This window comes from Microtus oregoni, unplaced genomic scaffold (assembly GCF_018167655.1).
Source record: "Microtus oregoni isolate MIOR12 unplaced genomic scaffold, Mior012 000037F_ref0000500, whole genome shotgun sequence".
Taxonomy (NCBI): domain Eukaryota; kingdom Metazoa; phylum Chordata; class Mammalia; order Rodentia; family Cricetidae; genus Microtus; species Microtus oregoni.
In genome coordinates this window covers 9,608,210-9,621,152 of record NW_024543096.1, presented here as the reverse complement: position 1 = coordinate 9,621,152, position 12,943 = coordinate 9,608,210, and the positions used below count along the sequence as shown (strand labels likewise).

The following is a 12,943-nucleotide window of genomic DNA, read 5'->3' as shown; positions in this document are numbered from 1 at the left end:
GAGTCCCAAGAGCTAACTGGCTAGCTGAACTAAACAAAATAGTAAACTTGATGTTTCCCTATGAGAGTAAAGCAGAGAGTGATAGACTTCAAAGTCCTTCTCTGGCCTGTATCTGCATTTGCAAAAATGGTGTGTTTATAATGTGCTCCTACCCCCATCTTCCAAAGGCAAGAAAAGAAATGTATATTTCATAAAGTTTTGAATACTGAATAATATAAGGTCTGATGATTATTTGTTTGACCTGTGGTTAGTGCCACTGAGCTATTTAATAGCATGACCAAAGACATTACCTTGCTGTACATGCAAGAAAAAATCAACATGGTCAGGGAGTAAGAAAGAGGTGAAGCCAAGGAAGGTTGAAGTAGAATTTTTACTGTTTTAGGCAGAATGTTATGTAATTCCTATAATGTCTCAGAAGCTCATATACTTTCCTAGAAGTGTTTATGCAAATCTTTGTTAGATTTTTCCAAAATAAACTTGTTGAATTGTACATATTCTAAGTCCTTTTAGGAGTCTCATACTTTTTAAAAAGTTGTGTTAACTTCTAGGAAAATTGCTTTTAATTTGTTTTCATGTTTTTAATAGTAGACATTAATATAGCAAGTTTCGTAACACTTAACTTGCATTATCTTGTGAAGAAAACTTTTCAACTGTCAGTATTTGACTTACTGATTTAAACTATTCATCTTACTGTAAACAGACAGAATATTAAAACTTTCTCCTTAAAATACTAGATTGGACAAAATCAAGAAAATGTATTTTTATTTTCATTAAATAATGGGTTTCATTATGATATATTTAGGTATGCATATAATAAACTTAGAATATATTTATCCTCCTTTGGTTTGTCCCTTTTTAAATAAGTCACTATTTTTATTTTATAAAAGTTCTCCAATATTTATAGGAACCCAGAATGATGCAAAACTTGTCTGTCTTGGAGGGTGTCGTTTTTAAATGTGAGTGTGCAGCACTCGCTTGTGCTTTGACTTGATTCCTTCAGAAATATAACTGAGAAGTGGTATAGTGAGTCCTAGTTTAGTTTTTTGAAGAGCAACAGTAGATGAGGATTCCTGTCTCCAACCTTGACAACATTTGTAGTTTGATGGTATTTTTTCTTTTCTTGATAATTCCAGTTTTGACTGCCAGGAGTTAGAACTTCTTTCTATTTCCCTCCTAGTTAAGGATATTGAGTTATTTTCTTATATATTTATGAGTCTTTTGTCATTAAGAATTGTCTGCTTTCTGGGTATGGTGGCCACATGCATATACAAACACTTGGGAGCCCAAGGCAGGTGGATCTCTGAGGTAGAAGCTAGGCTAGCCTGGTCTACATAGCTAGTTCTAGGACAGCCAGGGCTTCACAGAGAGACCCAGTTTCAAAAAGCAGCAAAATATTTGCTCAGTTCACTTATCCACATGTTGTTGGTGCTTAATTTTGGGTTCTTAATTTGGGGTATTTCTCATCTGTGAGATGAACAGCTGGCAAAGATTTTCTGCCATTCTTAGTCTCTCTACCCTGTTGCTTCTTTTGTTGTGCATAAGTTTTTAATCTGATAAATTCCTGCTTGTCACTTTTTGTATGATTTTCTGAAGTAGAGTCCTACTCAGAAAGTAATTGTCACTATCCTGAAGTGTTTCTTTTATTAATTACAGTAGTTCAGGTCTTGCAATAAGTTCACTTTGAGGACTTTTATGAAGTAAGAAAAAATGACCCAGTTTCATTCTCAGTGACTCACTACCCACCTAGTTTTCCAGGCATAATTTATCAAAGCTGTCAATTTACAATTTATTTTGTTAGGCCTACTTGTCAATCCAAATGCCTGTATACTCATGAGGGTTTCTTTGTTGCTTTCATCTTTTTTTTTTCTTTTTCTGTAACCTGTTCCCTCGGTTGTGATTGTCATTGTAAACTGAGCTTTATGGAGACTCGTGTAGAAAGATCGATGAGGTGTATTTCTGGGGGTGTCTGGGTAAGGCAGGAGGGTCTCTTGAGTTTGAGCCTAGCCTAGTTGACAGACTGTTTTAGGAAGCCAGGGATACATAGTGAAACCCTGTCTCAAAAAAATGAAAATAATTTATTCCCATTGTGTGAAAAGTCCTTCCAGATTCAGTAGAACTCTTGGAATGCATTTTCCCCGTGTTGCTGATTGTAGAAGTGTGTATTCCCTACAAAAAGCTGTCAGCATGTTTGAAGTAGTTAAGTTGGCCAAGTGATCAGATACTAGATAATGAACTTAACAACTCTTCATTCAGTTTTCAAAGTGTTGATTATATCATATGTTGTTAAACATTTTGGGGAAGGGTTGAGACCTTTCTGTTAATCATATCTAGCTGCAGGCTTTTGAGTATTTTAGTACAGCTATAAAAACTGCTCATCAGTATAGTGAACACACCTCTCAGATACAGTGGGTTCATAAAGCTGTAGTAGATCAGATTTACCAAACAGTGAACAGGACCATTTTTTGATGGAAACTTGACATTCAAAAGTACTTTGGAACTTCTGAGTCCAACCACTGAGCTGGTCGTTGCTGACTGTCATATATAAGCCCATTTGTTATAGCACATCATAATCTATTTAAGAAATGATTTCTTGGTTGTTGCATACAATAGGAGGAAATGGAGATTCTGGTTTTTTTTTAATTTTTGGTTAGTTCATGAGGTACCCCACCCACTTAAAAATCAAACTTTTTCAGGCCAGGTGGTGGTAGCACACATCTTTAATCCCAGCACTTGGGAGGCAGAGGCAGGTGGATCTCTGAGTTTGAGTCCAACCTGGTCTACAAGCTCCAAAGCTACCGAGAAAAACCCTGTCTCGAAATCAAAAATAATCAATTCCAATTTTCTTCAAATACCAAATGACTACTGAATATTCCATACTGAACTCTTTGGTCACTTTTTAACAAATGATCATCATGGATGCTTGCGCTCACTTGATCTTTATTAGCTTTGGATATCCAAGCCCCCTAGCTTCTCATCTTCAAGATTCTCCTCTCCTTTGCAGACTTCTCAGTTCTCCCCTGTCTTATTTGTATTTTTTTTTAGCAGTTCCTGAAACAAATGTAATGTTGATGTTTATTAGAGTTCTGTTTGCTGCTTTATCAACACTTGAAATTCAATTAAGAAAATTTACATTTTGTCTAACATTTCCATGGTATAAAGTATGAGTAATATTAGCAAAAAATGTGAGGATGCGTATTAAAACATTAATCACTTGTGTTAAGAATGTATTTGAGATCCTTGTGCGTAATGAAGTTGTCTCTTTTGATATCTTTTTTTTTAAAACATCACTTAAACTTTTCTAGGCTGCCGGCTGTGTGCTTCGAAGGTGCTGATTTGATGTATTTTCATTATCATTTGTCTGAATTTGTTATATTTTTCTCTGGTTATTTGGATGACTGATTATTCATTTAAGAAAGCATTGTTTACTCTCCAAATATTTGTTTCTTTGTCTCTCTCTCTCTCTCTCTCTCGCTCTCGCTCTTCATGCGTCCTGATGCTTCTTTGTCTCTTGATTGGAGTATTAGTTTATCCATAATATATTTTAGCTATGAGATTTCATTGTTTGTTCATAATTTGGAAGTCCTTTCTAAATGTGGGAGCGTAGTTGAAAACCCCCACTATTTGTTAGGACCTGTGTAGTCTTATCTTTTGGTGTTTGTTTCGTGGTATTGGGCTCTACTCCAGTATTGGTCCATAAATGTCTACAGTTATGGGAAATCCCACACTAGCTCAGAATTGAGAAATAGATGGTTATTTATTTAGGGGTAAACTCACAAATCAGAATTCTCTGCTTGAACAGAGAATAGAAACTGAACCGGAAAGAGAGCGCAGATGCATGCTCTACATTAGCCCCAGTGTGCGGGTAACCACTGGCCATAATACTTCCTATAGCACACAGTTATTAATCTTTGAATTATTTTCTCTATTAATATGTAGTGCCCTGATATGAAAATTCTTGGTTGTCAACTATATCTGATAAAGAAACAAAAAAACAAAACTAAAACTAAGCAGCTAGGTGTACTTGGTAGGAATTAATTAAATCATTTGAAGTGGAAAGAACTATCCTAAATCCAGATCTTAGGGTGGGAAGATCCATCTTAAATCTGGGTCACACCTTCTGGAGGTAGCCTATATAAAGGATATGGAAGAAAGATGTTCTCACTCTTTGCCTATTTGCCCTCATCCTGACTGACAAGTTCCTCTTTCACTGGTATCAGAGCTTACTTTTTGATGCTGGCATATACTTTGGAGCATTGGTGACATCCGGCCTCCTGGACTGAACAGCTGCTTGATTCTTGGACTTTCTGTTGACAGACAGCCATTGTTTACTAGCTGTACCACAAATCTAAAAGCCACTGTTTCCCTATTTGTTCTGTAACTTTCAAGAACCCAGACTAATATATTCTCTTTTTATTGCTCCTAATTAGCTTTGGCTTGAAGTTTATTTTGTTTGATACAAGGATAGCTCTGCCTGCTTATTTACATGGTAGTTTTTTACTTTTGATAGTAAATTTTTTGATCTTTGCTAGCTAAAACAATTGGCTCATCCAAAACACAGACTACAGATAATAATTAAGGAATAGGGAAGGAATTAATTGAAATCAAAACAAAAATATTCAAAATTGAGGAAGCAAAGCTGTATCTTTGAAAAAGTTACCAAGATTGACAAACCTTTAGCCAGTTTGACATAAAGAAAAGGGGAGCCCAGTGTGGTGACAGAGGCAGGAGGATCTCTGACTTTGTGGCCAACCTGGTATACACAGAAAGGAAATCTAGGACAGCTAGGCCTACATTAACAGACTGACTCAAAACAGCAGCAAAAAAAAAGGAAGGAGGAATAAGAAGAAGCCGCAGTTTTAAAAAGAAAACACTATTAGACATTACTGTGAAAATGAATAATCTGAAAAACAGGATAGCCCAGAAGAAACGGAACAATTTCAAAATCTGTATCACCTACTAAAATTAAATTCCAAAAATGTGAGTAACTTAAAGCAGCCTATTACAAGCAATGATATTAAAGCTGTGATTAAAAGTCTCCCCTTGAAGAAAAGCCTAGATAGGACCAGACTGAGTCGCTGTGAATTCTGTCAAACTCTCTAGAAAGAGCTCATTCCCATTCTTCATTTGTGCCATAAGATAAAAAGTGAAGGAGCAGTACATAGAAATTTATTCCATAAAGCCAGTATTATTTTCATACCAAAATCAGATAAAAACAGAAGAATGAAAGAAAAATTAGGAACAAGACAAGGATACCCACTCTCCCCCTTATTTGTTTGTTTTTTGAGACATGGTTTGTCTGTGTAACAGTCTGTAAACAAGTAGGTGATATCAGTTGTGTTTTATTTCTACTTAAGTGATGTGCATAGTAATCTATTTGAAAAAATAGAGTGTAGATTATTTTTAGCATCTCTACATAGAACATGGCTAAATTTGTTACCACTTAAAAAGCTGATGCCTATAAAAGAAGAACTTGTAAAACTCAAACAACTTAAATATCATACCTGAGGACTCATTTTCAAATTCAATAGACTATTGAATTGTTTGGGTAGATCCTTGATTGGAAATAGATTTATATTTATTATCACAGAAAAATCTTCCCCCCTTTTTCATCTTGGTAGTGCTTTTTGCAATAAACCATCTTTGCTTTTTCTTGTTTTACAAACTGTGTCTTTATAGGGGATTGATTTAGAAAATTGTCTGAGTCCTTGTTTGGCTTTTTTTAAAATTAGACTAGATAAATGCATTATTTATACACCTTTATATATTTATTATGTCTGTATTTACTTTGTGTATGTTGGCCATAGGGATAGGTTTATATTGCTAGAGGGTTATCTTGTTATGCAGAAAATACAATGCTGCTATTCTTCTGGGGCAGTCATATGTATAACGCTACCTTTGAATGATTTTTAAAATGTTCTGTCTCTACGTCCATTAACAAGTGAGTTCAGGTGATTTGAACTGTTAAAAAATTATTTTATGCTTAAAAGTGGTGTTTTCGTATGCTTGCTGCCTTGTAACTCATGTGAATATCCACTGTTGGATATTTTATACTTGAGTAATTTTTTTTTCCTTTAGAAATCAATGTGGACAGAACATAAATCACCCGATGGAAGGACTTATTATTATAATACTGAAACAAAACAGTCTACCTGGGAAAAACCAGATGATCTTAAAACACCTGCTGAGGTAAATGTTTGAAGACTGAGAGTCAGGATTGTTAGATAGCTTGAGTATAGTCCATAGAATTTTAAATTAAGCTATCCGAAGAACAGTTCTTACATGTGACAAAGAGTTAATAAAAAACTTTTGGTTTACTATTGTCTTATGTTCAAATATGTCTTGAAGAATAAATTGAAGGGGAAAGCAGTTTTTCTCAATGGAAATGTGTTTGGTTTTTAAAAATTATGTGAACAGTTCCAGTTGACCGTGGGGTATGATGTAATGCAATGAAACTGCCTATAAAATACTGTCTTGTCTTAGAGATAATATTTTCTCTTTGTGAAAATGCCTATGAAAGGGTATTTATTTTGTGTTATACATTTGACCATTAAAAATAGATAAACTATGACGAAGTTAAGTTTGAAGCATTAAAGCAAGCAGTATTGCATGTTTAGAAGTCAGCATGCTTAGGAACAGGTAATGTTTTTCACCGAAGAGTGTAAGTTTTACCCAGCCAGTGGTATTCCGTTTTTAGCTTAAATAAAGAACTTACGACAGTAACTGTATTTTCCCTGCACCCCCAAGTCATCTAAAGTACACATGGCTTGAGAAGGAAGGTTGTTAGAGAGCATTTTATTCCCTGTTTATTTCTTGTTCATATGCACACATGCTCACAATGTGTCTTATAAGTATATTTCTTACCTTTGACAAGTTACTTTCTCTTCAGGTAATATTGATTAATGGAGAAAATCTAAATTCTGTAGAGTTACTATAAAGGTTAAATGGTGTATTAATTTAATTGACAACTTTGGTATTTAGAGTTACACAGGTAGACAATGTTCAGTGAAAATGAGTGGATAGTCAGCAGTCCTGAACATGTTATTCTTTGCTGAATGTTTTCCCCTTCTTTAGCAACTCTTGTCTAAATGCCCGTGGAAAGAGTACAAATCTGATTCTGGGAAGCCTTATTACTATAATTCTCAGACAAAAGAGTCCCGCTGGGCCAAACCCAAGGAACTTGAGGATCTTGAAGGTAAGATGGGAAAACAACTCTATTGGGAATTGTTGCCTATATGCCAGTCACTTAGAAACAGCCCTTCCTGAATAGGGATATTTAAACTAAGGCCTTATTCAAATTGGAAAAAAAAAATTGTCTGCACATTTTAAATGATGTAACAGTTTTTTGGGCTCTTTATTTTCTTGTTGCTCTAGATCTCAGTTCTATAGATTTTAAATAGACTTTATTTGATTTGATTCCATTGAAACTAGGATACCAGAATACCATTGTTGCTGGAGGTCTTATTACAAAATCAAACCTGCATGGTGAGCTGCTTTGATAATTCATTTTCTGTTATATTTAACATTTAAAGTTTGTCACTAATTTTCACTAACCTTGAATGGATGAATCTGCAGTGAAAGACATTAATTCAAACAATCACTTTTATTTAAGAGTTATATTATAAATGAGCTTTGAAGTTACACTTTGTGTTGAACAAGTTGACATACAAACTCATTATCCTTTTGAATGTTGGTGCATACATGGAACATGTGATTAAGCTTAATAATGATAGTGGGTAGTAGTTGATCTTTAATAGCAATTATTTTGTTCATACATTATCAGTATACATATAAAATACTGATTTTGTTTTAATTATGAAATGTAATATTAATATGCTTTTTATCTAAAAGTTAGGGTAAATAAATATTTCATTTAGGGAAGGATAGTTTTAAACATTGTCAACTATTCACTACCTTTCAAAATTTAGAAAAGATTGTTATCTAGCGTAATACTCGGAATAAAATAGCGGACATTGTAATTAAGAACTCTTCTTAAAATACGATCTTTTATCATAAACTGATGTAGATTAGCTAAGCAGAAGGTTATGTGGGGGATTTTTGCATTTAGTTAAAATTTCAGAAATATTTTAATGAGTGATAACGTTTTTTAAATTATGTTTATAAATTTAAGCTTATCATTGCTTACATGGAGCGCCTCATTCCTAGTGATAAGAAATTAAAGTATGTGTCTTACCACCAAATTTAAAGTTTACCAGAGCCTAGAATGAAAACAGATATTGAGTGCTCAGATCTTTAAAGCTCTATCTAAACTGTCTGAGCATGAGTTAATAATGTTATCAATAGTATCCCAAATTGCTCACTTAGTGTCAAGCTCATTTCTGATATGACTACAAATTGTTGGTTTGCATAGCTGCTAATCTGCTTGTAAGTGCTAGTATGAAAAATGGGAAAAAAAAGAAAAATGGGCTCGAGTTTCATGAGTATGATACCAATTTACATTTTTATCTTTTAAAAAATAGTCTTATTCCTGGAGGCAATACTATTGTATTCCAAAATGCTGAGTATTTTTAGAGTGATTGCAAGGCCAGAAGCCTTTGAAGTATCAGCACTAGGAAAGATTGCTGAACTCTTGCTATTGGCAAGTTTTCATTGCTGTAATGAGGCCTTGAGGAAACGAAAGCAAACACTTGCTCTTTAAAGTGAGTTTTAAATTGTTTTTCAGGTGATAAATTCTATGAGATTATGGTACTTTCTCCTTTTAGAGTTTTGTTTTCAGTGGTTTTATTTAAAAACTAGTTTATGACTCTTCTTTTTTCTTTAATAGCAATGATCAAAGCTGAAGAAAGCAGGTAAGCGATTTTGAAAAACACTAGGGTTTAAAAATTTGGGCCTTTTCCATGACATTCTTATTTTAGTTGTCCTCTTTAAAAAAACTTATTTAACAGGATCAGGCTGATGGTTTGATGTGTTTGGAAGATTATGAGTGGGATAATATAAATGTGTGTGTGTGTGTCCTCCATTACACTAAATTTATTTTATGGTCTTGAGGAATAGACCCAAGGTTTTGTGCATGTTCGCCCTCAAATACTGAGCTACACAGCCCCAGCCCACAAAGTTTTCCTTTAATTTTTAAATATAGATTTAAAGTTCTTATTTTTGATATATGTCAAAGAAGATATTATGCAAAAGAACAGATTGAGATTTTCATGAAATAATTGAATGTTAGGAAATTAATTTGTATGGGCACTTATTTCATGTTACTGTGCAGGTATGCTAAATCAAATAATGGTAGAAGCTGGAAGTGATAACATATATAATACTAATTCCAGCTCTACTCAAGAAGGTCAGAGCCACATGCATCTGAGCCCAGCATAGGCATCATGGCAAGATAGTCTCTAAAACAAACATAAAATTAATATTATCTTTTTTGTGATATTTTTGGGTGATTTTTTTAGTTTACTATCAATGAATTTGTTTAGCCCTTTATTATTCCTTTAGTGTTATTATTTTAAGATTGGCTTTAGTTAATTTTACTGTTATTGAAATGACCATTTCTCTCTCTTCCTCCCCACTTCCATACCTTGTATTCACTCGCTTGCTGTTTCTCTATTTTACTGTGTAGCAAGCAAGAAGAATGTACTACAACATCCATAGCCCCAGTTCCTACAACAGAAATTCCTACCACTATGAGCACCATGGCTGCTGCAGAAGCAGCAGCTGCTGTTGTTGCAGCTGCTGCAGCAGCTGCTAATGCCAATACTTCCACCACACCTACTAATACTGTCGGAAGTGTTCCAGTTGCTCCTGAGCCTGAAGTTACTTCCATTGTTGCTACTGTTGTCGATAATGAAAATTCAGTCACTATAGCCAATGAAGAACAAGCACAGATTGCTAATACCACGGCTATTCAAGATCTAAGTGGTGACATGTCCAGTAGTGCTGGAGAAGAACCTTCTAAACAAGAAACTGTAACCGAGTAAGTTTTATAACTCAAGAGTTCTGAAAGTCAGTGCCTGACTTAACTATAAGAACTTGTTAATTTAGTCAATGAAATAAAAATCAAGGCAAAAATGAAAAAAAAAATCAGTTTACAAACTTCCAGTATTTTAAATAAAGGCTTGGAGTAAGCCCTGGTTAGTTTGCTCTTTAGAGGAATGTGTCTGTTTTCCTTCTCTGATTTATATGCTCTGTTCCCAGTGCTAAAGAAATAGTATAGATTTCTGTTGAGCACAGATGAGTTTTGGAAGGTGAAAAGCTCTGCCAAATAGAACAGAATTAAATTTGATTTCATTCCTTTTTGGTTATTGGTGGTGCTTGTTTTTAAGCTTATTGTAAATAAATTGAAAAATACAAACAGCTTTGTTGAAAAATGCCTCAGATAAGAGAAGGCACTCTATAGAAGAGTCACCAAAAGACACTCCTTGTAATGATTGCAAAACTGCCTTTTTCTACCATATGAGCCAAGATATACAAAAAAGGTAAAAATGGATGAAAAATCTGACCAAACACTATTATCCAGTTAATATTTAGTCATATTGCCTCCATCTTTACTCCTGTCCGTGTTATTTCTCTCCTGTTAATTTCACCAATAGCTGCATAATGTTTTAATACTGAGATAATTAAAAGGAAATGAAATGGTACATTAGGAGGCAATTAAGAGTAGAGGCAACATTTTCTTTTATTCTTTTTACCTTAACTATGCATAAATTTTAAGCATTTTGTGTGGGCGTGTACATGTGTGCATTTATACACATGTATATAAGATATTTTCTGTATCCATAAAGGTTAAATGATAGGACATAAGCTTCGGAAATATCATTCTACATTTTATTATTGAAATTTTTGAGCACCAAAATACTCAGATGCTCAAAATACCTTCTGCAACTTGGTATGATAAGTACATGTAATTATTTCAAATATATATATATATATATATATATACATATATATATATTTGAGTTACTTTTAATGCATAGTCTGTTGTATGTTGCGTAATCAAATTGCTTACAAATGATGAGCGATTTCTGTGATCATCACAGACGTTTTATATGATTACTTTTATTCTTTTTTTATGAATATGGAAGGCAGGTTAATTGATTTTTCATGGTTTTAAAAAGTTTTTTCCTAATAAACATTCCACTATAACTCTTGAATTATAATCTTTTAATGATTTTAATTAATTTCTATGTAAAGGACACTTAAAGAATGATATAGTGCATACATATTACATTCTTATAGCCATATTTATTGCCGTGTCATTTCCATTGTTTAAATTATTTTCAGTTCAGTGGACCCCAAACAAGTTGTTGCTAATTCTGTATTACATTAATTCTTTCTGAAATCAGAATTTAGCAGTCTTATGCACAACTTGTCAAATAATATTTAAGGTCTTCTGGTTTATAAACAATGATTTGGTGCTTGTGTCATAGTACAAAATCAGCCAAAAAGAAGACATAGAATTATTGCTAATTGCTATATTCTCTTAATACTATGTTTAAAAAATTAACTAAGCTGACTTTTGCTAATTGATCACGTAGATTGTTCTGTATACCCTTTTTAGCTTTCTGTGTACATGCAAAAATAACAGGTTTATTAGAGCACTAATATGAAACATGTGAATAAATATAATGAGTCATTTATTACCCTGGAGACTAGTGACACAGGTCAACTTAGTGTCTTCAGATAGTTGTATTTTCAGGGTTCATATAAGAAACTTTCTTCCAAAAATTGGCAAGTTTTAGGTCACAAACAGTTAAATGATTTTCTAAGCAGAAAATTATGAATAGCATGTTTAAATTTCTCTCTCTCTAGTTTTACTCCTAAAAAAGAAGAGGAAGAGAGCCAACCTGCAAAAAAAACATATACTTGGAATACAAAGGAGGAGGCAAAGCAAGCATTTAAAGAATTATTGAAAGAAAAGGTATTACAGACTTTTTAAGTAACCCTTAATAATTACTAATAAATGTTCATTTTGGTGCCTTTATTTAAAATACTAATCTGAACTTTTGTAACTGAAAACAAACTAAATTTGTTGTGTTTTTATTAAAGAATGCTTTTGGAAATTCAACAAGGTATTAGTTCACAGTCATATTTTTTGCCTTGATAAATAAGACTTTTTTATTTAAATTATTGCTTATCTTTTAGTTGGTGGTGATGCAAAAAATACTGTTTGAATTTCAGTGTGAACTTTCTTTCAGTCAATAACTGTATCACAAATTTGCTTCATTGCAAATTTTAGACTAAAAAAATCTGCAAAGGGGGGTGCTTGATACTTACAGTGAGTGTTAAACTTGCTATCCTATAATACCATTCTCTCTGAAAATTTTTTTTTTTTTAAATAATTTTCAGCGGGTACCCTCCAATGCTTCATGGGAACAAGCTATGAAAATGATCATTAATGATCCTCGGTACAGGTAATACAGCAATTTTTAAATTAACTTTACATTAATCTTAGGACATTTAAAATTGTGTAAGAGAGTATAACTTTGTAATAAACAGCTGTTCATAGCTATGTAATTAGCATAAATAGAAGTATTTTATGTGTGCTATGGCCTAAAGTCCAAAAGGCTTATCCTATAATTATAGCACCTTGTTCCAAATGAAATTAGAATATTTTAACACTAGAACTTGCTCTTTAGAATAATTTTGTATCTTTAATAAATTACAGACCCTTTCTTAATATATGCATCACTTTTTTTTAAAGCACTAACTAGCATTTGATTCTCCAGTCTTTATGTTTATTCTTGTATGATATTTTCTATTATTTAGTGCGTTAGCAAAGCTGAGTGAAAAAAAGCAGGCTTTTAATGCCTATAAAGTTCAGACTGAGAAAGAGGAAAAAGAAGAAGCAAGATCAAAATACAAAGAAGCTAAGGAATCTTTTCAGCGTTTTCTAGAAAATCATGAGAAAATGACTTCCACAACCAGATACAAGTAAGGTTTTTAATGATGTAGGCCCTGTTGTTCCTGTCATGCTTCTTGCTGT

At 33.3% G+C, this 12,943-nt stretch overlaps 1 protein-coding gene across 8 annotated transcripts in view; it reads left to right on the top strand.

Annotated features, from left to right (window-relative positions):
* The window catches only part of Prpf40a (pre-mRNA processing factor 40 homolog A), a 39,675-nt gene that overhangs the window by 16,072 nt on the left and 10,660 nt on the right, over positions 1–12,943 (top strand). For 4 of the 8 annotated variants that reach the window (XM_041631432.1, XM_041631431.1, XM_041631427.1 and 1 more), the window contains exons 6-13: positions 6,076–6,186; positions 7,072–7,192; positions 7,429–7,482; positions 8,783–8,807; positions 9,581–9,934; positions 11,770–11,878; positions 12,307–12,371; positions 12,727–12,891. In XM_041631432.1, coding sequence (XP_041487366.1) covers positions 6,076–6,186; positions 7,072–7,192; positions 7,429–7,482; positions 8,783–8,807; positions 9,581–9,934; positions 11,770–11,878; positions 12,307–12,371; positions 12,727–12,891 — 1,004 coding nt within the window. The remainder of the gene's footprint in view (positions 1–6,075; positions 6,187–7,071; positions 7,193–7,428; positions 7,483–8,782; positions 8,808–9,580; positions 9,935–11,769; positions 11,879–12,306; positions 12,372–12,726; positions 12,892–12,943) is intronic. The other 4 variants (XM_041631434.1, XM_041631433.1, XM_041631429.1 and 1 more) reach the window with 1 other exon arrangement.